At 38.6% G+C, this 27,948-nt stretch overlaps 1 protein-coding gene across 1 annotated transcript; it reads left to right on the top strand.

Moving 5' to 3' along the window:
• The first annotated feature begins 27 nt into the window (after positions 1–27).
• Positions 28–27,906, top strand: BOLL (boule RNA binding protein). The gene is made up of 12 exons (XM_075430500.1): positions 28–45; positions 2,810–2,953; positions 6,690–6,781; positions 9,100–9,154; positions 12,130–12,205; positions 15,062–15,189; positions 17,154–17,225; positions 18,192–18,239; positions 19,334–19,459; positions 20,901–20,975; positions 25,968–26,107; positions 27,888–27,906. The coding sequence occupies exons 1-11, from the start codon at positions 28–30 to the stop codon at positions 25,992–25,994; spliced, it is 861 nt and encodes a 286-aa protein (XP_075286615.1). The 3' UTR covers positions 25,995–26,107; positions 27,888–27,906.
• Positions 27,907–27,948: the final 42 nt, after the last annotated feature.

Below are 27,948 nucleotides of genomic sequence, written 5' to 3'. Positions count from 1 at the left end.
TGCTGGGGCTGAGGCGGCGACGGCGAGATGGAGCCCGAGGGCGCGGTGAGGGGCCGGGGCGCGGCTCCGGCGGGCGGCTCCGGGGGGCGGCGGCGGGCGGAGCGCGGCCTTCCCGCCCGAGCGCCCCTGGCCGGGCCGCGGGCCTTGCTCCCGCCGCCCCACGGCCCGGGAGTGCCGCCATTTCCTCTGCGGCCGGGCTGGGCTCGGCGCGGGGCGCGGCGGTAGATGGCGGCGGGGTGCGGGCCGCGGGAAGGGGGGTGTTTGGGTGGGTCCCCAGGCCTGCGTGGCGGGCGGGTGGCTGCGGATGTGCTCGACGTAAAAACGGAAAATTACCGGTTTTGGTAAAGACCAATTGCTAAACACCCTAAATAACTCATAAAAATAGTGAGGAGTACACATATCTGTGCTGTTGGGGGGGAGGTGAGCATAAAAACCTGTAGAAACACAAATAATTAGCCAAGTGACGTGCTGTTAACATATAGATCTCTTTTAAAACTTTTCTGACGGTTATACTGGTATTAAAGAGAGGAAACGGTGTCGAGATAGCTCTCAGAATACAGACATTAAGGTTTTGAAATTTGTTGGGATTTACTGTATTGGCAGATAAGCGAGCCATTTGGGGTGCTGGGGGGTGTTTTTTTAAATAAGACAGCTCATAAAACTTTTTTGAAGAAAATGAGATTTGACGTCTTTGAGGTAAGGAATACATTTTGGCTGTGGTGTCAACTATTAATTGTTGCTTCATAGTGAAATTCAGATATTTTAGTGCTGTACACAATTGCCAGACGAGTGTACCTGTAGAATGCTGTATTCAGCGTGAGAGATGAGGAAAGCAACCTGTTCATTGACCTTCAAAAGTTGTTCTCCACAAAAAACACTTTCTTCCTCTGAAAGCCTTTGGCACTGTAGGAATTACGGATGTTGTTGGCCTGCAAGTGTTGGGGTGTTGTTTTTTCAGGTTAGGCACTACTCTAGGGTAGTATTCCCAGTAGGAGGAATGCACGCTTTCTCCTGAATAGATGAGGTTTCGGACTTGGGTCTTTCCTCAGCCCCAAATGGGTATGTTTTAGTAAATTTGGAAAGGATTTTTGTCTTCCTGAAAATAGAGGCGTGGACTAAGCTGGGTTTATTGTCTTTAAGGTATCCAAAACAATGTCATTAACCTGTTACTCCAAATTAATAGGACTAGTTAACAGGCAGCTAGGGAAATACCAAGTAATCCTGGAAGGGCTTGCGGGGCAAACAAAAAGATTACTTTTCCCCTAACTTTCTTCTTTGTAGTTGATCTTCAATTTCTCACAGCACTTTAACTGTCAGCCTTCATTTTTTGTGTGTTCTCCCAAGGATAAGGGATTTGTTTTTATCCAGGAATGCCTCAAGGTAGAGATAAGAAAATGCTGTCCATGTCAACAAGATACTGTCCAGTGAATAAGCGAGAGGGGCAAAATCAGGAAGTAAAATACACAGTGTAAATGAAAGGGAGATTCTGTGGGGAGAACTGTTCAAGAGCACTTTTGCTCTAGTTTTTGAGAGGCTGGAAGATACAGATACCGCAAGAAGTGAAAGAACTTTCTGCTAGATGCAGTAACTTTTGATTTTTTTAAATATGCTTGCATGTATTTGATCCTCACTATGAAATTTAAGGGTTGCACAACAGTAAGAAAAAATACATTTCTCGAAATCCTTTCAAAAGAGCGGTGGGAGGCCGAGACCCCTAGATTCCTACTTCTAGTTTACACTACTCTGCTTATGGTTAGTCTCGTTATCTGCAGCCTGCGGCAGCTGCTTGTTTTTCACGTTGGGCTCCTTCCCGAGTGGTGCTGTCAGGGCATTATAGCCCAGGATTGGCTTCAGTAAGGTGGAGTTGTGGGGGGGAACTGCTGCGAAAATGGCCTTGAAGCCTCTGCTGCAGCTCCTAGTAGAGAAGGTAGTGACAGTACTACATGGCTGCTTTACAGTTATCATCTCACAGCTAGAATTGACTACGGAAGGCAGTATTACTTTGTTCTGAAAAGGGTTCCCAATGAATTGCAAGTCTGTATTGTTTCACAGTTCACAGGTGTAAGCGTGGTGGAAGTTAAAACATCAGTCAGACTTCACTAACTAATGGTTTCTGTGAAGTGCCCACCGTACTGTATTGCCTTCCTTTCCTGGGGCAAGAGCAATCTGGTGGTTCCTTTGCAGAGAGAATTTGTTAGGATCGCTGTGTGCTGTGTTTGTAGGCCAAGAGAGTGTCCAACTGAAAGACTAGTCTTCCAAGTGCTGCTCTCATCAATTGTCATGTGCTTCTTGATTTTTATGTGGTGGAATTATGGGTGCTTGACACTGGGAAAATCAAGCAGAAGCTGTTGCAGAGAGCAGTTTTATATATCTGTGTGAGAGCGCAGGCTGAACTGAAAAGGTCCTTTCTGTAGGCGTGTAAACTAAGGGGCTTCTAATAGCTATAAATTAAGCTCTGAAATAGAGTTCATAACTTGGGATTCATACAGCAGGGCGCTGTGCAAACAGACAAACTAAGATTGGGGGTTTAGGCCCTAAATATCTAATGCAGAAAGGTATTAAAATAAACGTCAAACTTCAGATCGTAGAGTATTCTGACAGTCACCAAATTGCTTAAAACTAAGCTTATGTTAAAATGCTGTTCTGAGCTGCATTCTGAATAAAAAAATTGTGGTTAATTTTCAGTTGTTCAGCATTTGTTGTGCCTCCCAAAATATTCTGTATGTGTTTTCAGTTGAGAATTTTTTTATTTAGTAACTTACAACATGGAAGATTTTGAAAATATTTGACAATATTTTCTTTCCAGCAGCTGATAACAAATCAGACGCAAACAGAATCTTTATCTTCATCTCCCAACGCTGTGTCCCCGGTGCCATTATATCATCTGACCAGTGCTCCAAGGTTTGGAACAGTTACTCCAAATCGCATCTTTGTAGGAGGAATTGATTTTAAGGTATTTTTTCCTGATTTTGCTACTAAATGATAATTTATAACCCTAGAAGAGTCAACAGGAAAAATGTGAGACATAGTCATATGTGTGTTTAGGTACTAAGTGTCCTTCACTGTAATGTTCGAATCGACAGTAAAGAATAAAGCTTTAAAAAGCCTTGATTTACATAACTGTACTACAAAGTTGACTCTTCTTACATCTAGCTGCCAGTAGCTTTTGATGTACTGCGTCTTCAGAATTTTCAAAGATCGCTCTTGTAATCAGCAGGGCTTATGGTAGAAAAGTATGTGGAGGGTTTTTTTTATTATGTGTATAACAGTGTAATTTAATATTATAGACTGCAAACAGAACAGTTGTCAGTAGCTTCAGTTCCTCTAGTGCTTTTTTCCAGTTCATACAAAGAAGGAGCTACTGCATGTATTCATCACCATAATTTTCTTAAAAGCAAGCGTCTGTTTTAAAACAAATATTAAAGCTTCTCTGGGCAATTTTCAGTACTGATCTTAATTCGTAGAATGCTTGTGCCTTTGCATATGCCCTAAAAACCTCAAATAGCAGTGAATGTTGAATGATCCTTACATTGTTCAGTTGCTTTGAACGTTTGTGGCGAGATATGCACCAGACCTTTATACCAGCTACTCTTAATTTTTCTTCCTTACCACTTCAGATAATGAGTGAAGTCATTGACTTTTGCAAAACATTCTTGGTCTGGTTAGCAGTTTCTTTATTCCCACCGATGGTGTCTTCCCTGCCTTAATCCTCCTAGGCTGAGGACCTTTTGAGCACTGACTCAGATGGAAGAGGAGGAAGAATGACGATTCACTCAGACTATTTTGCATAATAAATACAAGAAATTCCAGGATCTTCTTGCTCATTTGGCTGAGATAATTCAAATGGAGGCGTTCATAATTCAAGAGATGTTTTACGAGGTCTTTAGTATATTTGGGCTTTAACAAAGAGGCACGGCAGCTTTTTGCATTAATAGTAAGCAAATTACTAGAGCTGTAAAAAGACCTGTCTCACTGTTATTTCTTCACTGCAGTTTCAAAGGTTAAAACACTTTTCTGCATAACATATCAATATTCCTGTTAATTGTCATATTTTTCTCTTTGAAGTGTCTTGTGACTTTCCGGTTCAGTTGCTGATAGGTCAAAATCTGTTATGAATCTTAATTTCAACAAGAGAGGAATGAAGTGTGTTTGTATCTTTAAGTATCAAGAAGATGGATTTTGCTGGGAAAGGAAGTAGAAGGAATGAAACCTCTGTAAGCTTTTTAGCTACTCTTCCATTTACTTTGACTCTTGATATCAAGTAAAGCCTTATATTTCTGTGCATAGGATTTATGTGTCAGTCTTGAATTGCTTTTTATTGGGAATCTTAACGGCAAAAAGCATTGGGTTTTGTTGGGCTTTCCCCCAAAAGGTATTATTCAAGTCAGGTGGGGGGGGAGATAAAAAAGCTATTTATCTATTTTTATGAAAAAGGGAGACCATCAGCAAAAAACTACTTGCTTTACAGCAAGCGCACTCGTCGTTTTGCCAGACGCTTCCATTTGGTCTGTCACCATAGCAGTGATTCCTATCTGGCCTCTCAAATTTGGAAAAAATAATTCAGTAAGAGAAGTTAAAGTTGGGTACGCTTTCATGTGGGTCTGAAGAGCTCTTTCTTCCGTGGTGTATCATGTATCTTTGACATAGGCAAAGGTTTAACATTAGCCTTTCTTAAGAATCTGACAACTGCCTTTGTCCTGTCATGAGTAGGAAAAGGCAAGTCCTGAAGGCACTTCTTGTGAGCTTCTGGATGCTTGCAGATTTCTCTGTGAAACTTGTAACTGTGACTCCTGCCTATTCCCCTTCAGTACACTGCTCTGCAGATAAACCTTTGGCTTTCCACTTGGTAGTCTTGTGTAGGTGTCCTTCATGTCCTTGAGGAATTGAAATTCGACACTTTCAGCACTGATCAGTCTTAAGGGCTCTTCAGTGGTTTCATGGAGTGTTATAGCCTTTAACTATTTTGGCATACGTTCCTTTTATTAGCTTTGTGAAACAGCTGAGCTGCATGTAGCACATGGAGCTTAAAAGAAACAGTCTCCCAGAAGTGGGAAACTTCATCTAGAGGCGTTTCATTGGAGAAAATTTTAAGAGCAAGGAAAATCTCCACTGCAAGTCTTTCATACTTTGTACGTGCTTTTTGTTACTCAACAGCGTGAGAATACTTTAGCGTGTGCTGTAGAGTTGTTTTGTATGAGTTATTTGGCTGAATCTCTTCCAATGTGCACAGGCTTTCACACTTCTATTTAGGTGCAAAGCATGATCATTTATTCAGGAGAGCGGTTCTGGACTCTAGTCAGAGTTGCTTTAACCTTTCCATGGTGGGTAGTTTCTCAAGAACCGGTGCAGGCGGTTTCCAAGGAGAGGACACAATTACTGAGCTTTAATAAAACAATGAAGTATTTCATGCCTGTTCAGTGCACTTGTATCAGTTGTTACTGCTCATGCTTTCAGAGTGACTGAGTATTTTCTGATGTTTTAATGCCCGAATACTTGGATTAGTGAGGGAGATAAAGCAGTCTTCTACCATCATTGCTCTCCGCTGGACTGAGCGGTTGTAGCAAGCAAGCTGTGTTGTTTCATTTCCGAAAATGTCTTGAGGGTAGACTTCTTCAACGAGAGCATTGAGTTCACATTCTTTCCAGTTATGAAAGTTACGTAAATTAGGTTTTGTTTCTTTTAAGTTCTTTTTGCTTCTCAAACTTAGATGAGGCAGGTAAGCCTTTGATGTGCAGGAGAGTATTTACTAAACTGTATGAATACAGTTAAAAACAAAAGCAATTCACTTAGTGGTAAAATAGTACTTCTGATACAGTTCCTTAAAATGAGGAGTATCGAGGAATAGAGAAATTACTTGAAACACGTAGAGATCCATGCATGTAAGTGCCCTTTTTCAAGCATTAGGTATAGTGGAACATGTAGAACAAAACTTTAAAATCTGAATTGTAATGTTCAGGGCACCATATTTAATACCTGCTTACACTATAAAAGAAAACTGATTCATAGAAGGTAGACAAGTGGTCACATAGTTTTAAGTGCGCCTTTGTTAGGAACTTGTCTTCCTCCATGCTTACTCAGTAAGGAACAGTTTCCTCCAAGTGGATTTAGACCATTCTCCATGAAAAGGACCTTTTCCTAGTTTATAGTGGGGAGGTTTTATGGTGTGCCAGTGCATATTTGTGGAGTCATATTAAATATACCTTAGAGGGATTGTGGTATATTAGATGGATTTGACTATTAAGTCATTGGTTTAGTGGGCTTTTTTTTTTTGTATGTGACCTATGGAAATCGTTTATGGAAGCTTACACTGCAGCGACGTTTTGTATCGAAAACGGCAGTCTAGTATGCAACTTAGAGAAGCTAAAATTCAGACCTAGTAATCCTGCTGCAGTGATTTTACCTTAAAGGGACAGTTATGTAAATCCACTAAAAGAGGAATTTTAATATTTTTAGTGGTTTTCTAGCATTATTGCTGGATATGAAAATGTAGCAATTAAATGGGGGTGCTGTTCTCTAGCTGTTAGGCTCATATGTGCTCATTGTTCTCTCTTCTTCTCCAGGGTTATAATTAGTTTGTAGCAAAGTTTATCCAAAGTATATCCATTAAAAGACTTATGGTAAATATTGAATAACTATGCAAACCAACTTTTCTTCTTTTTTTTTTCTCCTCTCTTGATTTACCGTACTAGACTAATGAAAGTGATCTGAGGAAGTTTTTTACTCAGTATGGCAGCGTGAAAGAAGTGAAGATAGTAAATGACAGAGCTGGAGTATCAAAGGGGTTGGTATAGTACAATAAGCATGTTCTTGGAATTGAAAATATAACAAAGCTGACTGTCTATAGTAAATTTTATGATGATTTTCATAGCTTGGAATGTTATTAATTTTATGTCACTGATGTTCCTGGTTGTTCAATGTATGCAAAAATCTGCTCTTGCCCTTTAACATCTACATGTTTATCTGTAATTTGTGTAACTGTAAAACTCTGTAGTCATGTTATTATAATAGAAGATGAAGCTGTGTGCAACTAGGAAAAAAATCAATAATCCTTTCAGGTTTTTTAATGAGAGTAATTTAAATAAATCTATGACAATAATAATCCTGAAAAGATTATTTATTAAAAATATATATTTCTCCTGCTGAAAGCCAGTGTGGAAAGAAGCCTAAGAATGGAGGAGGAGGTGAGATACACCCAATTGTTCTGGAGTGCACGACAGTAACTGAGATTTTGTGTGAAGATTTTTGGAACAAGAACATAGGGGACAAATCTGACAGTGATGTATGACTGCAGGAAAGGGGACTAGGACTAGAAGTCAGCCATGAGAGAAATGCCAAAGAGCATATCTGGAGGAAGATTAAGACTGGGCAGTTTTATTGCTAGAACCCAAGGGATGGTGAAGGAAATCAGGTGGGGAACTGTACTGCCACAGAAGAGTGGAAAGAGGGCTGAAGCAAAAAGGAACGTGCGTGAGAATTTGTACCCGTAAAGTTCACTTTGGTCAGCAGCTCTCTTGTGAGCAGTGAGCCTGCGGTGTCTGAGGCTTGTAATTTTAATGCTGTCAGCACTTCCCATGTATCAGCAGATCACACACTGAGCTGCGGGTCTTAGCATAGAGTATACAACTGCATGGCATGTTGAGCTTGGTCCTGGTCCCAGATCAGTCACCAAACCTTACCCTTTTACTAAATTACAGGAAATATGAGACTTCCAGTATGTGTCCATGTAATACAATAACCCAGTAATACCCAATTATTACGCAGTTGTGATTGCCGATACACGTCTCAGTAACTATGTTGGGAAATAATTTCTCTCAATGGTGTTGGAATTTCTGTTGAAATCCAAGCACAGGTTTTGTTGCTTCTCCTTTGACAAGTGATTTAAGAAACTTTCAAGTTTGTGCTATTTATTATATCTATTAGTTCATTGTCCACATAGCACACAGAATGAATAGTCTGTGTAGGTAAGGTCCCAGGCTCAGAAAATAGTTTGTGTTCTTTGGACTTGAAAATGTTTCCAAATTTGTTTAGAAAAGGCAAGATAGGAAGAGCCCACAGATTTAAACATATAGCTAGTCAGAGACTTACTGAACCTCTGTACCCAGGTAAACACAGAAATGCTCACAAAGAATGATAGGTTGTATTGCAGAATGTGATCTGCTGGCTGGAATGACAGAGGCCACCTGAAATCTGACCCTGAGAAATGAGCCATGAACCTGAGAAATTATGCATACAAAACTACTAAAAGATTTCAAAAAATGATTTGTGGAAATTCAGAAAGTTGAAGTTAAATTTGGAGGGGGAAAAAACCCCAATTTTTCGGTACACATGTGTTGCGGTATGGGCTTTAATGGTAAGATCAGATACTTACTTGTGCACGGGCAGTGCCACATTGAGAGGCCTAGATTTCTCTGGGAGTTGGTGGAGGGGGTTTGATACAGCAGGAGTTCTGTGCAGAAAGCTAGTTTGATTTGTTGCAGCAGTTAGAGGTATGGTGAGAGAGATGTACTGTGTCACGAAGTGTGGGAGTACTGCATCCTTGATCACCACAGAACTCTGGTTTAATGCTAGTCATGTCAGGAGTGGTGGGAGTAACTCACAGGTAAACACTATCTCTGCATTACTGCTTTTTCTGATAACTCAGCTTCGTGTAGTGGATAGTGCTGGTGGAAGTGTGGAGCATCCGCAACTAATGTCGCGGAATTAGGTGGAAGCTGTGCTATGAAGTACAGTACATTAAAAAAATAACATCCCAATTGTCTGATCTTGGGTGCCTATAGCAAGTCAGACCATCAGGTTAAAATGTCTTTAATAGAAATAAAGGAAATAGCGGCATACACTGAGTAACAAGGGCAATAGTTTTGCATAGCTTTCTGTGTGGGCTACTCATTCACTGCATAGAAACAGTAGTATATGACCACATACTTAAATATATTAGTAAGTAGACTATAGCAAGGATGTTAGTTGCTACTGCAATCTTTATTTCTACTATTGATTCCCTCCAGTAGTTTTCATTTGATGTCACTTGTATATCAAGTAATAATGTGTGCAGTGTGTGTAAACATGAACTTCAGAGGCTTAGCTTCTATAATTTTTATTTAGGTACGGCTTCATTACTTTTGAAACGCAAGAAGATGCACAGAAGATTTTACAAGAGGTAAGTGGTAGTCACCATCACGATTATCTCCTAAATGAAATACTTTGTTTTGTATTAAACGCTAGGTAACCCTGGTTGTCTGATCCTCGTGTGTTTGAAGATCTGTTAAGTTTGATTTGCGTAGTTAAGAGGATGGCTTAGAGAGATCGAAGATAAGATTTATACTGAGATCTTCTGGAACTAGGGAAGGGAGCTGCCAATTCATAGTGCAGCTCTTGATTTTGCCGTACAGTCTTTAATTCCATAGTCTGTCTGCAGTCTGTAGTACATACAGACCTATAAAGGCTCTGCCCTTCACAATGGCTTTTGTTTGCTTTGCTAGAAAGTCCATTGCTGTCAAGATTTTGTGGGGAGTTGGGAAAGACAACTGCTGTCTTTTCTGACATGTTTGATTGTTAGAGCTGACATAATTCTTTTCAGGAATAATTGGATACACTTGAAGTCTTAAACAGTTAAGCTCACTTTGTCATGTAATTTTTGCTTCTCCTCTGAGCTACGTTACTGTCTCCATGCTCCTTGTAGAACCTCCCTTGAGACACAGTTAGCTCTTCAGTGTGCTTTGTTTATTTTTTTTTAAATCTGTGCTCCGTGTTCTGGTTGGAATGTATTGGAGAGATCTGTTGGTCAGAATCTGTTCATACATGTGAAAGTATCTGGGTCCAGGGGCAAAAAACCCAAGAAAATAGTATCCAAGGCTTGCAAATTGCCTTCTCACAAGTATAAAGCTGGTTGTTCAAATACTGAACCTTTTCCTGGAGATTCAAAATAAGAGCTGGGACACTTTCAAAAATTTTCAGTCTTTTCAAAAAACACAGTTATGTGGAGCCGAAAGTACACAGACAGGAACTTCCCGAGTCAGCTACTTCTCTTCCCCTGTTTTGTTGCACGTTTTTTTATCATTTTACTTCACGAGTCAGTAAATAGTGAGATTGCAATGCCTATTTCTCCATTTGTACAGTAATTTTATTCTAGATTATAGAATCTAATAATAGAATATTATAGAATCTGAATTACAGAATTTAGAATACCAATGGTACTGCCTACCATTGTGAAAATGGCTTAGGATTTTGGCCTCTAACTGAAAGGCTGCTCCGTGTGCAATCTTACTGGTGTCTCATGCAGTGATACTAATACTTTTTTGTCTACTGTAAGTGCTTTAATTTAGATGTCCTACAATTCTGTCACCTTTTTCATCTTTGCATCATGCTGCTATCTCATATTTGTCATAAGAACAGTTACTATCTAGGTCTTTCTCAGATATCTTAAGCTGAGTTTTTCTAGGCTTTAAAGATTTAATTTTTAATTAAATGAATGTTTTTTTGTACTCTTGAATTTGTTCTCATTTATATGATATTTTGATCATCTCTTTCACTGATTTCTTTACATCCTACTTTTCTATTATGAGTAAAGTCTCCAGAAATTTTTTAATACATTCTTCGAAAGTATTAAATTGCATTAGTATTGAGAACAGGCCTTGAGGAGTTGCACCGCGATTCTGTTTCTGGTCATATGCTAATATTACTAATGCTACCTCTTCCCATCTCTCTGAAGTAATTTTTTATTCACCATGTTTTTTTTCTATGAGTCTTTGCTTTGTGTAGCATCCTATGTAATTTTTCATGCAGTGCTGTATTAAATGCTTTGAAGAAATCATACAGATTAGATATTTCTCCTAACTGTGAAAGTTGAGTGGAAAAAAAACCAACCACCCAAAAGACTAAATTCTGATAGATCAAATCTTTGAAATACACTGCATTGGGAAGAATCATCGTTCTGTTGCCTGTGAATGCAGTTTGTCCGAAATGTGCATCTGTGTTGTAGGAGTTGCTCTGTGTTTAATAGGTTAGGTAGGTATGTTTGCCATAAGTACTACTCATTTATGAAGTCCCAGATTCCACAAAATAGTTTAGCCTCTTCCTAAGTTTAAATCTGATAAATGGGACTTTGTGTTAGGTGCAGATGTTCAAGTACTTTGTTACATTGGGTTAAAATGAAGAAGCTAAGTGTTCTTCTGTTGTCTTTCTGTTGAATGTGATTTAGAAGTGTATTTCTTTCTCTGTTCTTCTTGAAGAAGTAATTGTTTCCTTACTGGGGAAGTTACAGCTCTGAAAACTGAACGTGTTGTGGTGTAACATGGTAGTGTTTAGTGTGCGTTCTCCCTTACATAACTGTTCAGGGAAGCAGGCCTTCAGAACCCTTTCAAGCTTTGCAAAGCAGTATTAGAGAGATGCTGACAGCTAAAAAAAAAAAAAAGTTCATTTGCCCTGTTCTTTTCCATTATATTAACAAGTACTGAGTTCAGTGTCGATTTAAAAAGAGGCAAGGTTTTGATGGACCTGATGCTCACTTTCTGTTGCAAGCAAAACAGTTGGAAGAGAATGTGGCTTTACTTGTCCATAGCCAGCACTTTTTCACTAACAAATTCTTCTGTAATAGTTTAGCCTTACTAGGATATCTGTTTTTAGTGTGCCTTTGTTTTGTTAGCCTGGTTGTAAGGAAGTTTTAAGGCAGTCCTGAATGAATATGGGGATTTTTTACGTTCAGTCCTCACAGTCTGGCCATTTTAATAGACTGACTTGTTCCTTTCATCTTTTGTAAAAAATGTCATGATCATGAAAAAAAATTTAATCTTTCTACTTTAAATTGTCAGTTAGTGACTGCTTATAAAAGCAGTAAATGCATGAAAAATGTAAAACTAAAAAAAAAAAACCTGCTGACAGTTGTTGGTACAAGTTCTTAGTCAAGAGGCTACATGAGGAGTACCTAATATTTGAAATTGTGAATTATCTATCAGTTTTGTGTATGTGAAATCTAAGGCTGGGATAGAAAAAGAATTAGTATAGCCTTTGGGTTTTTTTGAGATGCTCTGTAAATAAAAAGCAGGGGAGGGTGAAACTACTTCTGATTTTTGTTTCTTGAATGCCTAGATACGTGTAGAAAATGTGCATACTGAAGGTCTTTTACTTTAATTCTAGGCTAGAAGACTTAATTATAAGGATAAGAAGTTGAATATTGGTCCAGCAATAAGAAAACAACAAATACGGAGTCCTCGTATGTATTTTTATTTACATTTGTATATTATGTAAGCATTACTATGAATTTAAGTTTTTAACCAAGATGTATCTGGTCATGCAACGCATTAATGCTGTGCATGGTATGTTCAGAATGGCTTGCGGTGGAAGTAAATGCGTGGAAATATCCGAATAAACAGATTGATGATCTTTGTTTTCTCTCTTTTAATATGTTGTTTACTTTCTTTCTTGGAAAATATTGTCTAGGAACAAACTGAATAGAAATTTCTGTCAGTTGCCAGGCAGAACCTCAAATCTAAACACTTAGACTGTACTCGCAGATTCTGCTGGATGAAGCAGGCTGTGCTGGTTGGTAGGGTTGTTACCAACTTACTGATTTGTGTTAGCACAAGCCGTCAGGACTGTTGCATCTTGCTTCTTTGGTAGAAACCAGAAGGAATGAGTGTTGCAGTCACTCTTCGGTTCTTAAGAGTTCTCTGCTGTAAGATAATGGAGTGGATGCTGGATCCTTCTCTGGCAAAGAACTATTTAGACCAAACACTTATGTAAGAGGAATATTGATAATGTTTTTTGTCAGAGGACTTCTTTGTCTTGAGCAAATATGCTGTTACGCTGGTCTTTTGGGAGCAACAGAAGACAGGTTTTGTTCTAGAGAGCATGTTCTCACCTTTTGCCAGGGGCTGTATTATTTCTATAATACACTACTGAAACTGTAGGGTATAAATCACAAACTGTTAAGATCTGTCAGTTTCTGGCACAGCAGGGCATGCTGTTCTGTTACCCTTCAGTAAGGGCTATGTGTCAGATGTAAAATACGTTCCTTTTACAAGTGCAGCAGGGAATGAAGTTTACTTTTGTAACTTTCCTTCAGTATTTGTCCTCCGGTACCTGTTGGAAGAGTGAAAAAAAAACTTTTGCTCATCTTCCATCCGGGGACAATACGGAAGAATTTTAGGTTTTTTAAAGCTTTCCTTAGTTGTTACCGTCATGTTAGTGATTAGAAGTAGTTCATATGTACACTGACGCTGTTGGTGCAGACAGGAAATTTCCCTCTCTCTTCCTCCCCTTGTGCATAGGTATGCCCTTCTCCCTTGTAAGTGTACGGGATAGTGCTTGCCTGGGGAAATGGAATACTTTGTTCCAACTGTATAGTTTCTTTGCTTTAGAAATTACTCAGCATCATCTTTGCTCAGTTGTCATCATCAAGGGGTTATCACTGTAGGGCTGTGGTTCTACTGTATTTAGCAGAATTGGAGACAGCCCATTTATTGCTGCCCTCTCCAGCCTACTTGTAACCTTGTACCCGTCTTCCCTACTATGCAGTGGAACAGTTTTTAGCTCTTCTGTCATAGGAACTTTTGTGTGAAGAGCTTTGAACTTACTGGGAGGACTGCTCAGTTTGCTTTTGTCCAGCATGAAGTATTGTGAAAATGGGCATTTTAAAAGCTGGTAAGTAGAAACCAAACCTGAACAGCTGGAAGAAGAATGATGAGTTGTTGTGGGCTGGAAGAATTTCAGCTAGCTATAACAACCCCAGGTTGTTTTATTTTTCTGTTACAGTGAGTTTCCTGGGTTTGATGGAGAATGTTTCCTTTTCCTTGGCAAGAGACGTTTTCAACAGTAGCAGTAAGTTCTGTGCAATGTACACAGGATTAATTGGACAGGATTGTTGGCCACGGGATCCTTTTGGTCTCCTCATTTGAAGTATCACTAACTACTCTTCTAGATTGCTTATGGGAGCCTGACCTGTCTACAGATAGTATTTCAGCTTTACTGTATCCACGTGTCTTCAGGCTTTTCTAGGAGCTAGTCAAACTCTTACCATCGATAAAAGCTCTTGAATTGTTGTGGGACCCTGCTTGGTCTGCCACTTAGCATTCTAGTACTCTCCAGTGTTGTGTCTGTCCATGAAATGGCACTTCCTTGTGGCACTTAGCTTTGCAGTAGAGGTGAAAAACTAAAACTTGCTCAGTGATCTTCTGTATATTGTGTTCTTCCTAAGTACTTTCCATGCTATGTTACTACTCAATGTGACTTCGAGATTTCAATTCAAATACAGTATTTTATTTTATCTGGAAGTCTTTTTATATTTGGAACTGAAACTTGTCTTCGTGTTGGACAAAGTTCTAGGGAAACATGAAATCCTGTAGTTAAGCTCTATTTTTGTTTGCATTTTGGGGAGGATAGGAATCTCAAAGGCAGTACTTGAAAAAGACAGCTTCTGCATGGGGATAGATATCCCTTGATCTGAATGAGGTTTGCTGTCAGTAGCCATTGGAGGGCTGTGTAGATGGAACTCTGCGTTGGGATCGGACCGTGCTCACTTACAGCCTCTACCGTAGCGGCAGCGTTGCTGAGAAGTGTCCCTGTTGCTGACATCTAGATACCAGTTTTTACTTCTGCCAGGCCATGTGCCGTCACAGAAACGCAGTCTCTGTGTGTTGAGAAACCAGACTGCACCTTGTAATGAAGGCATTAGGTTGGTTTTTAGTGCTTGGATCCTGTTTCAGCTAAATGTAAATACTTGGAGGTTACCAGTGAAAATGTCCTACAATGTGAAGTAACCGTTGGACACTTGAAGATTTAAAAAAATGTATTTGCTCATAACTGGAGTTACCTGTATTTAGTAATTTATATGCGTGTCATCCTCTGCACCCCATCCCATCTACCTCTGGAGACATCCTGTGACCATCTGCCTTCATGATTTTGTGTTTGAGAGGGAATTGAGATGGCACTAAGCACACTACCCCTTGTTCTTTCCTTTGAGTGTTTTTGCTTCTCTGAAGATCAGAAGTGATCTTTTATCTTTTATTTTTGTAGATGTATAGGTCATATAAAATTTACGTGTAAGTAAACTTGAAAATATTAATTCTAGGTTCTGCTGTAATACCAGAAGCTGGTACAATGTACTTAACTACTTCAAGTGGATATCCTTATATTTACCATAATGGAGTGGCTTATTTTCATACGTCTGAAGTTGCTTCTGTTTCACAGCCATGGCCAGTAAGTAGCTTATTTTTATGTATATGCTTTTCTGTGGACCAGGATGAGTACAGTGTTTTAAGTCCCTCCTGCTTCTAGTTTCTTTGGCTATGCTTTGTGTTTGATGTTTAAATGACTTCCTTATATTAGTCTGTTTATCTTGGGGTTTTTTTAATATTAGTAAAGTTTATTGTTCTTCTGCAGGGGACTTTTGCTTTGATGTGACCTCTTGGACAGGGTAGCTCAGGATCAGTGTGGGCACTACCCCAGGAGAAGCTTTGTTTCGCTAAGGAGTTGTTGGTGCTTAGGACCCTTAATTGGCTCAGCTTATTATTCCTCCATGAGTGAGGTGTTCTTGCCTGCAGACTATTATGTGGAGGATGAAAATAGAACAGAATACTGAATCAACAAAGCAAAAGTGAAGCTGGGTAATTTTATGGTCATTCATGTACTCTTTTTCAAGAATACTGCTTGTTGTAGGAGGAAGATAATTCAATAGATTAATTGTTTGGCTTTAGTAGGTTTGGGGAACTTGAACGGAATTTCTTGGACAGTACAGGAAGGAGTTGTCAAACACTTTTTTTTTTTTACAAGAGGGAAGGATTGCAGGGCTGGTGTGGTCTGCTCGAGGCACAGGAGCTGCTTAATGGATGCGTCCTTACGAATTTCTGTAAAGCAGCATTCACAGAGGCTGTGCATACCATCCGTATAAAGGAGTGAAAAATCCCTTCACGTATTGGGGGAAAAACTCAAAAGAAGAATTACTAATAAAGAACAACAAACTTTCCTAAAACAGAGATGAGAGCAGTAATAGATTGTTTTATGTTGTGTATTTTAGTACTGTATAATCTTTTTCTCAGTATTTAACCTCTGTTTTAATCACTTAACTGGTAAGATGTTTGCTCTACTAACAGAGGTATGGTATAGTGCCTTCTCAGCTTTAGAGGATGAGCATAAATGCCTGTCTACAGATTTTAGAAAGCATTTCTGAAGTTCGTGCTCTGTAGCTCTAGAGAACTTGCTCAAACCCTGCCTCTTGGAAGAAACAATACTTTTTGTGTTCTAGTACTGAACTTTGGCTCTGGTGCCCTGGCTCAGATCCACTTTTTCAAACAAATAGCAAAAAATCTTACCAATTACAGAGTGCTGCCACTTCTGGTTGCAGTTATTTACATGTTCTTAATTTTCATCATTAGGAAAGTACCTGTATAAAGAAGTTACGGGGGAAAAAATGAAAATTTGTTACAGAAAACATTAATCAAATTAAAGATATTAATACTTTTTGGTGTTTATTGTATATGTATAACAGTGCAGATTGGGTCTTTTCTCCCGTTTTGCGTTCTGCATTTTCATGTAGTTTAGAATGAATTTTTTTGGGAGCTATTTCTTCCTAAATACTTGCAGGAATGAGGTAATTCCATGACATGGAATTTGCAAACCCTAGCTTTAGCTCATCAGAACTAGAGGTTCACAATGCTATGTTGTCCTCTACCGCTTTCTTTCAGTGATGTTTCTCTGACCCTAAACTGGGTCCCCACAAAACCCAGACAGGTTTCTAGCTGGTTTAGCTCCCTAAACTGGCTCACTGTTAAATCAGATGAATGCTGGGGCTGATGTGAAGAAGGGAATGGAAAAGAGAAGGTTGCATTTGGGCTGTGGAGAAGGTAGCAATATCTCAGTGACAACTTACATTACCCGAAGTGTTAACAAAAATATACCTATGGTCAGGATAGCAGATGGGCTTAGCATCTCTAGATAGCAATGGCCTAGTGCTTTCTGGAAAGGACTAAGTAAATATGCCAGTGAATTTTGTTTTGCCTCTAATATAGGCCCCTAGAAACAGTGGTTTTGAAGAATCTAAGTGCAAGTTAAAATTTTCAAAAGGGAGGGGAGATGGTTCAGCATTATAGTACTTCAGAACTCTTAATAGGAGTGATGATTTATGAAATGGCTGCTTTAAGACTTGTAACTCTTTTCTTTTTAAGTCGCGCTCTGTTTCCAGTTCACCTGTGATGGTAGCTCAACCGGTTTATCAGTCTCCTACATACCATTACCAGGTATCTGTTTGAAAGTGGGGTTCAGACTGTCAGTATTCCTTCCAACCATGCTGTTTTATTTGCTGCACTGTCTCAGGCCTGTTTATTCTTAGGAAATAAAGACTGTTCAAAATAATCACATAAAACAGATTTACATTTCATCGGAGGCTTTCTGTTCACTTGAATACAACGTAATCTGCCTATCTGACTACATGGAAATGTAATAAATTAATTTTCTTTGGTGTTGCTAGACAACTGGCTTAGTGCCATCCTTAACTTTTACCATCTAAGCCAAACTCCTGCTCAAAGCAGGGCTGGTTAGATCATGTTTCTCGGGAATATGTCCAGTTGAATTTTAAATATCCCCAGTGATGGGGATTCTGCAACCTTTCTGGACAGCCTTTTCCAATATTTGACCCTTCTTATGGTAAAAGACTTTTTTCCTTATAACTAGTTAGAATTTTCAGCATTCCAGCCTGTGTCAATTGACTCCGTGCTCTGAACACCTCTGCTGAGAATCTGGCTCAGTGATATTTATGTCCCAGCCCTGCCTTAGGTAGTTGTAGCCAACAATAATTACCCTCTCCCACCTTTATCCTTCTCAAGGCTGAACAAACCCAGTTCTCTCAGCATCCTGGTATGTCTATTTTCCACTCCCCTAATCATCTTCTGGCCCACTGCTGGGTTTATGCAGTATGTCTGTGTTTTTAATGTGTATTGGAAAGTTAACCGCGTTTTATTATCTTCTGTTTTCCTAATTGGGCACACTGCTTAGCCGCTTCGATATTTTTAGAAGCTGATGAAATGCCCAATTCAGAGGTTGAGTTAAAAACACAAAACTGTGTTCCTGAATTATCTGTGGGACTATGAAAAATCTTACTTCTTTTTTAATTACTATTTTATTATAGATTTGAGACGGTTTTGATTCTAGTATGTGTATGCGTATGTTCTTAATCACAGAAGTAATACCTTTTGTGTTTGAATTAGGCACCACCACAGTGTCTCCCAAGTCAGTGGCAGTGGTCTGTTCCACAGGTAAATACAGTTCATAGCTGCAGCATTTTACTACTAGTTTGCATCTAGTTTAAAGGTACAGTGCACTTATCTAACAGTCAAATTTCCCACTATTCACAGCCCTGTTGAGATAAATATTAGTTGCAGTATTCTTAGCAATGCATTTGCAACACTTGCTGATACAGTAGGAGGCATAAAATAGTGTTTACTGAAACATCAAATACCAATCTGATGTAAAGAAAGCATCTTCCCCTCCCCTCTCCCTCTGGCAGAAAGTTGATATTAAACTATCGAAGAAGTTCTCAGAAGCAGGTAAAAACTGCTGTATTTTGCCTGAGAGGAGGAATTAGTATTAACTAGCTTATTTACTGATACTAGTTGTGATATTTCATTGGAGTGTTGCCAACAGTACTCATGTAGACATACAATTATGGTGGAATTAGACCAAGACCCTTGAAATAGGAGGAAGAACTTGGAATTATTAATTCAATAATTTGGGAGGGAGACTTTATTGGTGTTGTGATCTCTGTAGCAGAGGAGCTTAATATGGAATTACTGCCCCTCGAGGAACTTGAAGAGCTTGAAGCTAAAAGGAGGACCAAGTCCCTTAAACCTGAACAGTTACAGTGCGTCCTTATTACTTTAATAGCAGCCAGCCTTGTCCAGTTATGGCCAGTTCCACTCTGTTAACAGATGTCTACTGCTTTGAAATGTGGGTGCTGAATTACAGCAATACTGTGGGGTTTATTCTAAAACAAAAATATTTGGGTTTTTAATGTAACGTTTTTGGAAGAGGAAATTAAACTGTATTATGTTTCTGTAATCTTGAGAGTAAGTGTCAATTTCATAAGCTTAGGATTTTGCAAACAATGCTTTCCAAAATGTAAATAAAATCTGAAAAATACATAAAAGTGACTAAAGGACATCTTTGTTTTATTCTACTACCTGACCTTTCTAACCCACTTCCCCCTCACTTGGTTTCTTTAGGTTATCAGAGATTAATTTGGTACTACCTTTTAAAACTTTGTTTATATGTAGCAAACACCACTGTAAAATAAGCTTCGGTATCTATAGTGTGTAAATCATATAATGTATGACAATGTGTTTTATTTCAGTCTCCTGCCTCTTCACCTTCCTTCTTGTATGTGCAACCATCTGAAGTCATTTATCAGCCAGTAGGGGTTACCCAGGAAAGTGGATGTGTACCTCCTCCTCTCCTAGTGGAAGCTGCGGTTCCTGAGGTATTTTTCAATTGCAGATAAGCACTGCAATTGCAAGCAAAATTTTTTATAAAAACATAATCTTTTAGGTTAAGCACAGGCAGTTCAGAGCACTTCAGTCAACTGTGCCCTGTACTTAACCCGACACCCACGCTGCTGCTGTTAAATCATTTCAGTTGTCCTCAAGTTAGAGTATCTCTTCCAGTTTGCTAGGAAGATGCTTTGATCCTGAAATATTTTAGAGGGTCACAAATGTATAACAGCAGTATGAAGACTAGTCAATTTGTTCTGTTTGAAAAAAGCATTTAAATAAAATGGGAGTCACAGTCTTCAGAATGCTTGATCAGTCTGTCCGAGCCTAATGGTTTCCTGAAGTTTTTTTTTTTCTGTGTGAGCATAAGGTCATTTCTAAATATTCTGATGATCAGAATGAATTAAGAGTAATTGAATGACTGAAAATTTTCTTGCTTGTTCATGATTTTTCTTGCTTCTATATCAATAGCATTTCGAATCTTTCTTAGAGATTCTTAATGTATAATAATTTGATATTGAAAATTACAGTAAATGATTTGCTACAGAAACAATATAAAATTGAAAATACATTACGATTAATTTGTACTTTTCGTCTTTGGTAATTCATTCCTCATTAACAGGGATGCCAAAAAAACGGTAAATTAGGACAGTAATCAAGTATTTTTACAAAAGTTGAAGAGTATATCACTGCTACAGGAGGTGTTACAAAATTGTTTTGGACATCTTAAGCAGGAAATCCTGACATACCTGAGTAGTTCAATTTCCCTATAAAGGTCTTAAATAATACAAGACTCTGGTTGTTGAGGTTTTTCTTCTTCTTAAGTGCATAATCTCAGGATTTATTGTATAATCATAAAACTTCTTATGAATGTTGTTATTTTACCTTTTGTATTCGATAAATCAGATAGCAAATTGTACAGTGAAATTTGAAAACTGAGCACAAATTAAAAAAATGAAATTAGGAATATTTGAATGTAACATGCTCTCAGTTCACAGGTACATAATTTTTTGATGCTAAAGGAAGCAGTATGTGGAAATTCAGAAGATGGTGTAAAATTCAAATAAAAGCCTCTATTACTTGTGTGTAAATATCTCGTAAGTGCCATAATGCTGAGAATTACATTTCAATATGCTAATCTACACATTTAAACACTGTTTCGATTAGAGCTGAGTGAAATGGATTTGTGGCAGAGAAGCATGCTGCTTCTGTCAAGGAAAGTGCTTTTTGACGTTGATCTAGGTAAACTAAATTTGCCAAACCTTGGTACAATGGGGAAAACATAGATTTAAATACTGAAATTTTAGTTTTTAACAAATCAGTTAAGATAAATATAGCTCACAACTTGAAGTTTTAAGGAATCTAAATTTATGTGAAAAGTTTGCAAAAACAAGCTTTTCTGCTTATTTTTTGTGTTCTGTTTTATACCAGCTGTGTTCTGATCATGGAGTTCAAGCACCACATCACCAGCCTTATGCCCAGAGTGCCGTAGCCATGCCTGCACCTGTGAGTATCAAACTAAGATAGATGAAGCAAGCATGGTAGTCTTGCTGTCCCCTTTCTTGCAGGAGCATGGTAAGAGAAGAGGGGCAGGGATGAACAAGTCTTTCATCAATGAATTAATAAATAAGGAAAACAGAAACGTTGCAGAGAAACTGAGATTTTTCTTCACTTTGCAGTGAAGAAAAACGTTGCAGAGAAACTTCATTTTAATTCACTTTGTTACAGAGGACATAGGTGTTACTTCTTTTGGAAGTATTTGGGGAAACTAAAAGGAGAAAACCATGACTAGTTTTAAAACTGCAAATGAAAACTATTTTGAGAGAAAGCAGTGAACTTCATTCAGTCCTTCAAAATGATGGTTACAAATCCTTGTCTCTGCATCCTGAGAAGCTGGATTCATTACTTGCACCCTAAGATACACACCTCACACTGGTGTGGTGGGGTTTCGGAGCATGACAATCTGGCCTGGTTGGGGCCGCATGTGAGTGCTTTTCTGTGCAGTTCTGATTCTGAATGGCCATTCTAGAACTGGATTCTTCCATGTCACCTGACCCAACAGGTTGGGGTTTTTTGGGCCCCAGTTTAAGGTCCTTTTGCCTAAATTAATAAGGTGGTTAACATATGAAATATTGTCTGAACTAGACTTAGCCTAGAGTTGCCTGGTAGCAAAGCACTAGTTTTATTTGAGATTATACTTACTCTTTTGTGAAGGATGCTTACTCAACTACAAATGACAGACTAAATATGAATGAAGCAAAGCCATCTTACCATCTGTCTTTTATATGTATTTTTTCATTTCTTTTAAGAGAAGTCTTTTTTCCCAGACTGTTGTGTGACAATATCTACTAAACATTTCCAGTAGAGGGGGCTGTAACATTAAGTATGGTCTTGGAATAAAATGCAAGTACTCCAATTGAAAAAAAACCAAGCTGAATAAGAATTTGAGAGTACTAATCCTGATTCGTATTTTTAAGAAACACGTAAGAGGGAGTTCGTGTAACACAGTAATTCAATATCCAGTTTATATACCACTTTTAACAGTGTATGAAAACACTTAAAGGCAGTAGTAGTCTCAGAATCAAAACCAAGCGCGTACTTTCTGTATCAAATAGAGAAACAAGATTTTTCACCTTGGAACTTGACTTTTGTCATCTTTCCTATGACCAAGGCTATACGAACAAGACAGTGTGAAGTTACAAGGGAGATCTAGAGCATAATAGCTCTTCCTCTTCTGCAGTAATTACCACACTACCGTGCTTTACCTCACAGCAAAGACAAAGTGTTTTACCCTGTGATAAGTGATAATGTGTCAATTTACGGTAGAATGTGTGCATGCGTGGTAAAACCATGTTTGGTTACTGTGGTGTAGGAAATGAACCACAAATTCAGAGTCTTGCTTGTCTCCTGATACAATATTTTCTATGTTTATTCATAGATTTAGAAGTGATTTTGCACATAGCCAAAGCTGGTATAACCCAGCAACTCACTCCATTTTCCACATCACCCATTTCCTGCACTGGTAGAGAGTTTTGTGAGGCAAAATGGTAAACCGGGTCAGTGAGCTCATCTAGTGAAAGACAGCGCCTGCCTCCCACCACCCAAAAAGAGCTAACTTGAGGTTGGATCAGTTCCTCAGCCCAGTTTGTCAAGCGACTGCACAAACTCTTGTACCTACACAAGAAGTTTGGGATAAGATAGAGGAAGTAAGACTTGTCTTAGTGGTGCAGATTAAAATTTGACGAAATTGAGCATGAAGTTGCTAATCCTGTCCATTCCTTCACTGTATTTCTTGCTTCTTGTTACCCATTTTCTCAGAAGTCGTCTGGTACCCGTAATTGGAACTCTGCTCTGTTCAGGTCTCACATAGATTCACAGATACAGTTAAACCCTTACAAAGACTTATTGAATTCTGATAATTTCATTCACTACACGATGATGACAAACAGTTTTTGACAGGTTTCAATTTTTATTTATTTAGTTAGCTTTGTTTAGTAGTAATTAGTAGTTCTGGAATATAATTCTTCCTTTTCACACTTCACCTTACCTTTTACCTAAGTTTTCAATATATTCCATGTGTAATAAATGTGATTGGCTTGTTGCGTGTCTATCCCTGTGGCTGAGCAGTCAACAATGGCTGAAAAAAAAGAGCAGCAAACATTGACGGCAGACTGCTATGTATTAACTAAGTGGTTGTGTCATTACCACCTGCTCCCCAGCTGCATAAATACACTGTCTGCTGGCTGTAGTCTTGTTACAAAATCCAAACAAATGTATCTGCTGCTTGAAGTTGCCAAGTAGTGGCTGTGTAAGAGGAGCAGATGCCTAAAATAAGGACCTTACCTTGAAGGTAATTTGCTAATTGCCTCCACTGTGTCAGGAATTGCATTAGGAACAAACAATGCTTTATACTGGGAGCTGGGAGTTGTAATGTGACAGTAAGATGGGTACAGCCAATATCCACAGATTTTTGGCAGTTGTAGGCTGCTTACAGCTGTCAAATGCAACTCAAAACAGAGCATGCATTGCAGTTGGATTTTAATGGTCACAAGAGTGAGCAAACAAAATGGATGACATCTTTATTGAAGACAGTAACACATTCTAAGCCACTGTTTCCTTGCTGTTGTGGATGTATAAAAAGATAAGTCAGTTCATTAATCGTGTAAGCCATTTAGCAGAGAACAAAGGAAGCTTCAGTTCTGGCAATTCTCTAATTCATTTTTCATTGTCTCTGTTCCACCACTTAAATAGCATTCTGTTGATGTAACTTTTAGTACAAAATTTATAATAATCTTAAATGCAGATTGGAAGAAAACATTCCTTGATTTCCAACTAGAATTTCTTCTTCAGATCCAAATTTGATATTTAAGATCAGGTTTAAATCAAAAATATTAATCCCCTTCCCCTTGATTGTATATTTGCTAATGATCCTTTGTATTTGCCTGAAGGTGTTTTCTTCTGGGGATTGTAGTGTGTTGTGTTTTGTTAGTATGTGGAAGTTATTTCATTTTCACATCTGTACAAATGGAAAAAGTCGACCTTCAGTCCTGGAGGCTGCTAGGTGACACTTGCTTTTAGAAAGTGTGAATTTTTTTCTGTCTCTGCTGAATTTTGTGCAGTGTTTCAGATCATAAGTTGTCCTCTAATATGGAGATTGATGTTTGAATGCTGCTAGAGGACAGGTACAAGGTTGTGTTTAGTAAAGATCTATGTAGTCTACAGTAACAGAAGAAACTTCAGGGAAGATTGAAATTGATGTTCTCTGGTTTCAGAATTGAGAGAAACACCTGTGAGTTCGGTTTTTGTCTTGGTGGATGGTTCTCTTGAGTTCTGAAGCACTGGCCTGGTAAATATTTATTGGCTGTTGTGCTTGAGGGAGACCCATCAGGCCTGGGGAGCTGAGTGACACAGCTGCAGTGTGTGTGAATTGAGCAAAGCTGGGAAAGGTTCTGGCACATGGAGGTGGGTAGCTGGGTGGGGGTTTGTTTTGTTTCGGGCTTTTGGGTTTTTTTATTCTTCTTGGTCATCTTTTCCAGCTGCAGTGTACCTGTTGGGGTAGGCGTGGTTCTAGCCTCAGTCAGAGTTTTTGCTGTTCCCATGGTCTGTATCCAACAATGTTTTGGCTGACATTAACATTATGTGATCATACAGTGTCTTTTCCTACAGACTTTTTAGGTCTTTGGGGAAGGGGAGGTGGTGTTATTTGAGCTTGGACATTTAGCTTGGGGGAGCGCGGGGAATGAACCTTAAGTGAGCTAAACTCTTTGGTCCTGTCCCCACACTAGACTAGTTTTAGCTGACAGTCTTGACAATTTTCCTTAATCCAGTTCTTGGAACCTGAAAGTGCTATACACTAGATAGGAGTGCGGGGCTGTAGTACTTCTTTGAAGCTTATGCTTCAGAAAATGTTCTGGAAAGGCACGGAAAAGTACAAAGTATTTGGACAGTTTTTTCTGAGAACTCGTTTCACTGAGTTCTCTAACAACAAGAACCTATCAATGACAGAAGCGTATCCTGGTTTTCAGATTTCGTTGCGTGTTTGTTTTTTGTCACTGCTTTGTTCCCCATGATCTTCTTTGGTAGCTTTAAAATTGCATTTTCTACTTACTGTAAGGAAATGCTTTTTAGAAAGGTCAAAGATTCTTTACTTGAGCATTTTCAGTCTACAGTATATCGGCAGTAATTATATTGCTACTAACCAAAAGATCAGAGGAGTATCTTCCTTTGTCAAGATGGAATTTGGGGTATTCATTTGTAATATAGTTTATGTATATACGCATTCAAATCATAACACTGCATGATGCTAACACCTTGGCGTTTTGGTAGTGAGCATTCTGTAGATTTATCTGAACTTACAGCACTCCATTTTTCTCTACAGCTAAAAGAGTAAGAAGGTAAAATTTGTGTTCTGTGGGTATAGTACACAAATCCATGTGTGTGTACATTTTTGTATATATGCACATGCATGTATGTATACATAAATTGTGTTTTTTATAAGGGGATGTCTTGGTGTAAACATTCTGGGAAAAGTATAATAATTCTATACTAGTACAGTGTACTGTTGTATGATATTCTATCTGGAACAAAAAAATTAAACCTTACAACGTATTTTCTGTATAGGTAAGTATTTTTTCATTTATGTATACAGTGAAATTGAGAGAAGGAATAAACCTTGTGTTTAAAGTTACGGTAGTCTCAGAAGCATGAATCTAAACTTCTAGTTGGCATCAGATATAATTAACAAGAGGCTTGTCACCAGCAGTAGCGAGGTCTGTTGACTGGAAAAGGGGTATTTTGAACTCCACCAAAACCATACTTGTTGATTTTACATTAACACAGAAAGGTGCGGATGGGATATTTTTTCTTGCATTGTTTCCATCAATGTTCTCTTTACAATCTCCTCTTTTTCTGTTTTAATGGTTTGTTCTCATGCCAGTTCAGTGGGTTTTTTTCCTTGTGCTTTCTCTGATCTGTGTGTTCTCTCTCTCTACTTGACAGGCAGCACTATGGAGCATTCACTATTAAGGCATTTGGGCAGCTCTAGTCTACCTGTACCAATTTTCTTGTCCAGTCCTTCCCACGTGGCTGAGATCCATCATCAACATACCAGCTAGCAGCTTCATGTTGTGAAACGTGGGGTCAGTTGTTTCATTGCAATGTTTGCTATTTACAAATTGGTAAATATTAAAACATACTGGGATATAAATTAGCATAGTCTGTAATATTCCTGAGCTGCTTCCTGCATGTTTGTAAATTTCCTAATAATTCTTTTATGTAAAGCAAACTTACGTAGTCCAAGTCATTTGTGTCTGGGGTAATCATATATATATGATTGGGGAATCATATATATATATATATATTGGAATTCATATATATATGAATTCCATCATTATTTCCTTTCTAGTTCGACTTCCCAAGTTCTGTGTGTGTTTGGATTATTTTTCTTCAACAGGGAGGGAAAATGTCAGCACTTTAATGTGTATTTTTTGTTTCTGAAACTGTTTTAACTCCTTTATTGACAACTCAACTTTCTCCCCTTTTCTCCCTATTTTGTGTGATACACTTTTGCAGGTGCTTAACCATACTACTTATTGTGAAAAAGGTGCTGCTTTTAGTTGTTTATGCTTCTTTAAAAAAATCAGTATTTTAATAATATGAAGCTAGGAAGGAATACATGTTTTGCAGATGTTAAATTTTGTGTCCGTTTCTTACTTGATAGCCTTTAAACAGCCCGGTGATGTGTAGCAGGGGCTTACTGTTTGAGGTGTGACTTCTTGTCTGTGTAGGTGCCTGTGTGATTTATCCCTAGATGTGGCTTTTGAAAAATAAAAGTTTGCCAGTGTGAAACTGAGAATAGTTCTTCTCTGTTGGGACCAGGCAGTAGAGGGGCGAAAATGTGTTTGTGTCCTCCATATTCCAGTAAGGGTCAAAACTCAAGAAAAAGAAATAGATGGGGTCTGCATTCCTGTAAGGCTGATGCAGTGAGAGCCAGAGTGGGCAGGGAGGCTGGCACTGGATGGCCGTGGAACCGAGAGATCAGGAAGGCAATGCACAACATGATGTGGAGCTAGTAGATGATGGAAAGAAATTGAAATCTTGAGATTGAGGAGCCAGGAAGGAGGGTTAAAAAAAAAAAAAAAAAAGAAAAAAAAAGAGGAATTTTAACAAAACAAAAAGAAGAGTGCTGAAAAGGCCTCAGCTAGGAAGATAAGGTTAGAAAACAAAGTTTGTCTGAGGTGTCATATGGCATAGTAGGAATGAGGAAAAAAGGACTCGGATTGGTGAAGTAAAGAGAATAAAACAGATGGGAGTCCCACAAATGGGATACAGATTAGGTGAGAGACAAAGGGAGACTGTAAGAGAATTTGATCTTGGGAAGAATAAACAGAATACTCCAAGTGTTCTAAACTGTTTTTGCCAGCATCTAAAATGGTAGCCGTTTTCTGGATCTTGGCATGCTGTTGTCAGCATCTGGTGGGTCCACTGACAAGTTAATCACAGTCCACTGCCTGTTTGTTAGGTTACAGATAGGACAGCTAGCAGTTGTTCAGCTCAAGTTTTACCAATATATTACAAAAATAAATTTTCCCTATCCAGTTATAAAGAGGATACAATTGCTTTAACTTGACATACTTTACTAAGGCTGTATGATCAATGAACAAAACTTGATTTTTGAACGTAAATTAATTCTGAACTCGTTCTAACATTCTGTACTTGTAAATAAAGGAAGGTATTTCTTGCCACTGTTGACTTCACCTATGTATGTAATGGAAATCTGATCTTCCTTTATGAACAAAGTCTGTCTAGCTGGCGGGATATCGAAATGGACTGTAACTTTTCATTGAAGCGTTACTTGCGTGGTAAATGGGACACACTTAGAAAAGAAGGAAACAACACAGTGTTTGTCCTTCTCTTTAGGAATCGAGGTTGCACTCGGTGAGAAGAAGCTTTTCACGTCATTCATCTTCGAGTCTGGAAC

This window comes from Opisthocomus hoazin, chromosome 9 (assembly GCF_030867145.1).
Source record: "Opisthocomus hoazin isolate bOpiHoa1 chromosome 9, bOpiHoa1.hap1, whole genome shotgun sequence".
NCBI classification, from domain to species: domain Eukaryota; kingdom Metazoa; phylum Chordata; class Aves; order Opisthocomiformes; family Opisthocomidae; genus Opisthocomus; species Opisthocomus hoazin.
Note: the sequence above shows the minus strand (reverse complement) of the source record. Positions and strands in the feature narration are given on the sequence as shown.